Source organism: Haliaeetus leucocephalus, unplaced genomic scaffold (genome assembly GCF_000737465.1).
Source record: "Haliaeetus leucocephalus isolate CR32 unplaced genomic scaffold, Haliaeetus_leucocephalus-4.0 Scaffold251, whole genome shotgun sequence".
Taxonomy (NCBI): Eukaryota; Metazoa; Chordata; class Aves; order Accipitriformes; family Accipitridae; genus Haliaeetus; species Haliaeetus leucocephalus.
This window is the reverse complement of record NW_010972687.1, coordinates 11,289,029-11,291,176: the sequence shown is the minus strand read 5'-3', so window position 1 is coordinate 11,291,176 and position 2,148 is coordinate 11,289,029. Positions and strand designations below refer to the sequence as shown.

The 2,148-nt window shown below is 50.4% G+C and overlaps 1 protein-coding gene across 1 annotated transcript; it reads left to right on the top strand.

The window, feature by feature from the left end:
- Window positions 1-654: 654 nt before the first annotated feature.
- TPPP2 (tubulin polymerization-promoting protein family member 2) lies at window positions 655-1,589 on the top strand. Its single transcript, XM_010568710.1, has 3 exons — window positions 655-858; window positions 1,020-1,173; window positions 1,331-1,589. The coding sequence occupies exons 1-3, from the start codon at window positions 689-691 to the stop codon at window positions 1,511-1,513; spliced, it is 507 nt and encodes a 168-aa protein (XP_010567012.1). The 5' UTR covers window positions 655-688; the 3' UTR covers window positions 1,514-1,589.
- Window positions 1,590-2,148: the final 559 nt, after the last annotated feature.

The following is a 2,148-nucleotide window of genomic DNA, read 5'->3' as shown; positions in this document are numbered from 1 at the left end:
GTTTGAGGATGTCTCACAAGCAGCTGCTCAAGTTGTGGTGGACTGATTTACAATCCAAGTGATGTCTTTTATGTTCTCAGAGATCCCCGATACCTGGTTGCAGTGGTCTAAGTTAATCAGCAGTGGAAAATTTACTGGTGTCGGGAGGAGGACAACCTAGTTCAGGGAGCAATTCAGGGGATGAAGTGTGATGGGGAGAGATGGGGACAACTCCTTGGTGATGACTTGCAAGAAGGTCTGTGAGATTTAGGTGCTTATCTGCGGCCTGGAAGACAAATCTGGACTCTTTATCATCAAATAACAGGCAGAGTATGAATCAGTTTACAAATGTAGGCATTTGTTATTGAGACAGTCTAACTGAAATTTGTATTTCAAAAAGGTTCAGAAGATTTGGGTGCCTCATTCCTTCACATGCAGCAGTCATTAATTCACCCCAGAGCCCCACCTCCACCCCTCCTTTGCCTTGCCTTGGGTGCCAACCCATTCCTGCCCCGATCCTGCCTGGATCCCAGGTGTTCTGTGTCAATACTTGTGTGGTCATCATGGTTGTCCCATTGTGGAGAGATACCTGTGGGTAGTGCCCCTTGCTCTGCTGGAGATGAGAAGCATGGGACATGAGTGTGTGTCCAGCAGCTGCAGATGGTCCTCAGCTCCTTCCCTGTTAATTTCTTTTCTCCACAGCAACAAGATGTCAGAGGTGGAAAACACTTTCCGTAAATTTGCAATATATGGTGACACATCTGCCAGTGGCAACGACATGACGGGGAAAAACTTCTCCAAGATGTGCAAAGAGTGTGGGGTCATGGATGGGAAAGCCGTGACCAGCACTGACATTGACATCGTATTCAACAAAGTCAAGTGAGTGTTGCAGGGAGGCACGGTGGGCAGCACAGCCAGGTGGGAGAGGGGAATGGCAGAGGCCAGGCAGGGCTCTCATGTGAGGGGCAGCCCTGGGGGTTTCGCATCCCCCTGCCACTCAGCAGCCAGGTAACTTTCCTCTTGGTGTCCCCTCACCATAGGACCAAAGGTGCCCGCACCATCACCTTTGCTGAGTTCCAGCAGGCCATGAAGGAGCTCTGCAGCAAGCGCTTCAAGGGCAAATCACCGGAGGAAGCGCTGCAAGCTGTGTATGGCCTCTTAGAGGGAAAGGAGCCTGGCAGTGTGGGTGCCACGGTGAGCATGAGTTTCCTTACCTGCTGTACACCTTGAGCTGCCATGGGACCATCCGTCCCTGCTGTAGGGACATGTGCTGTCCTCTCATGTAGCGAAGAGCTTGTTTGTGAGCTGTTTCCTAATGCTGGCTGCCTCCTGCTGGCCTCCTTTCTTGCAGAAAGCCACCAAGGTTGGTGGGGTCGAGAGGCTGACGGACACTAGCAAATACACTGGCAGCCACAAAGAGCGTTTTGATGAGAGTGGCAAAGGGAAGGGTCTTGCCGGACGCCAGGATCTGATGGACAACAGCGGCTACGTTGGAGCCTACAAGGGAGCTGGCACATACGACCAGATGCACTAGGACTGAAACTGCTTAAGGAAACAAGGACTTTTCCCCTATAACATGGGAGGATATGCAAATAAATATCTCATGCAACCAGCCTTCTGTGTCTGTGCACTCTAAATCTGACAGGGTGGGAATGCATGGGGTGGGCACTGGATGACTCCAAAGAGTGGTGCAGGTTCTCCATCTGACCGCACTTTGATTGCTGTGTGGTGGGGTTAAATCCAAGCACAAGCTAGCTCTCTGGAGGAAATTCTATGGGGCAGCCAGTCCACTGTCATCACACCGCTTTGCATTTCCAATCAAGTGAACAGTAGGTTAGTCTCTGGACAGTCACTCATTTTTATTCTCCCCTCCTAACACGCTGTACTTTTTGCTGTGATTTTTGGCTTGGGGAGCAGCTTGTGCAAATTTTTGTGTAGCTACACTGGCTTACATTTGAGTTGATGGTTTCTAGTGGCAAACAGCCCAACCGTGGTGCCTGGCTACACCTTGAAGACCACTGTTACAGGGCATAGGATGCAACATGTACGACACTGTGGAGAGGGAAGGGGTACCAATAACACCAGTTCATGCTTTTTGTTTTCCCTTTCCCCAGGTTAAACCCTCTCAGCCATTCCTAGCACTTGGCATAGTAATTCATTACTGTTTCC

Coding starts and splice junctions, on each gene's coding strand:
- TPPP2 (XM_010568710.1), top strand. CDS start 689: ATGTCAGAGGTGGAAAACACTTTCCGTAAATTTGCAATATATGGTGAC. Junction 859..1,019: donor ATCGTATTCAACAAAGTCAA/GTGAGTGTTGCA, acceptor CCCTCACCATAG/GACCAAAGGTGCCCGCACCA. Junction 1,174..1,330: donor CTGGCAGTGTGGGTGCCACG/GTGAGCATGAGT, acceptor CCTTTCTTGCAG/AAAGCCACCAAGGTTGGTGG.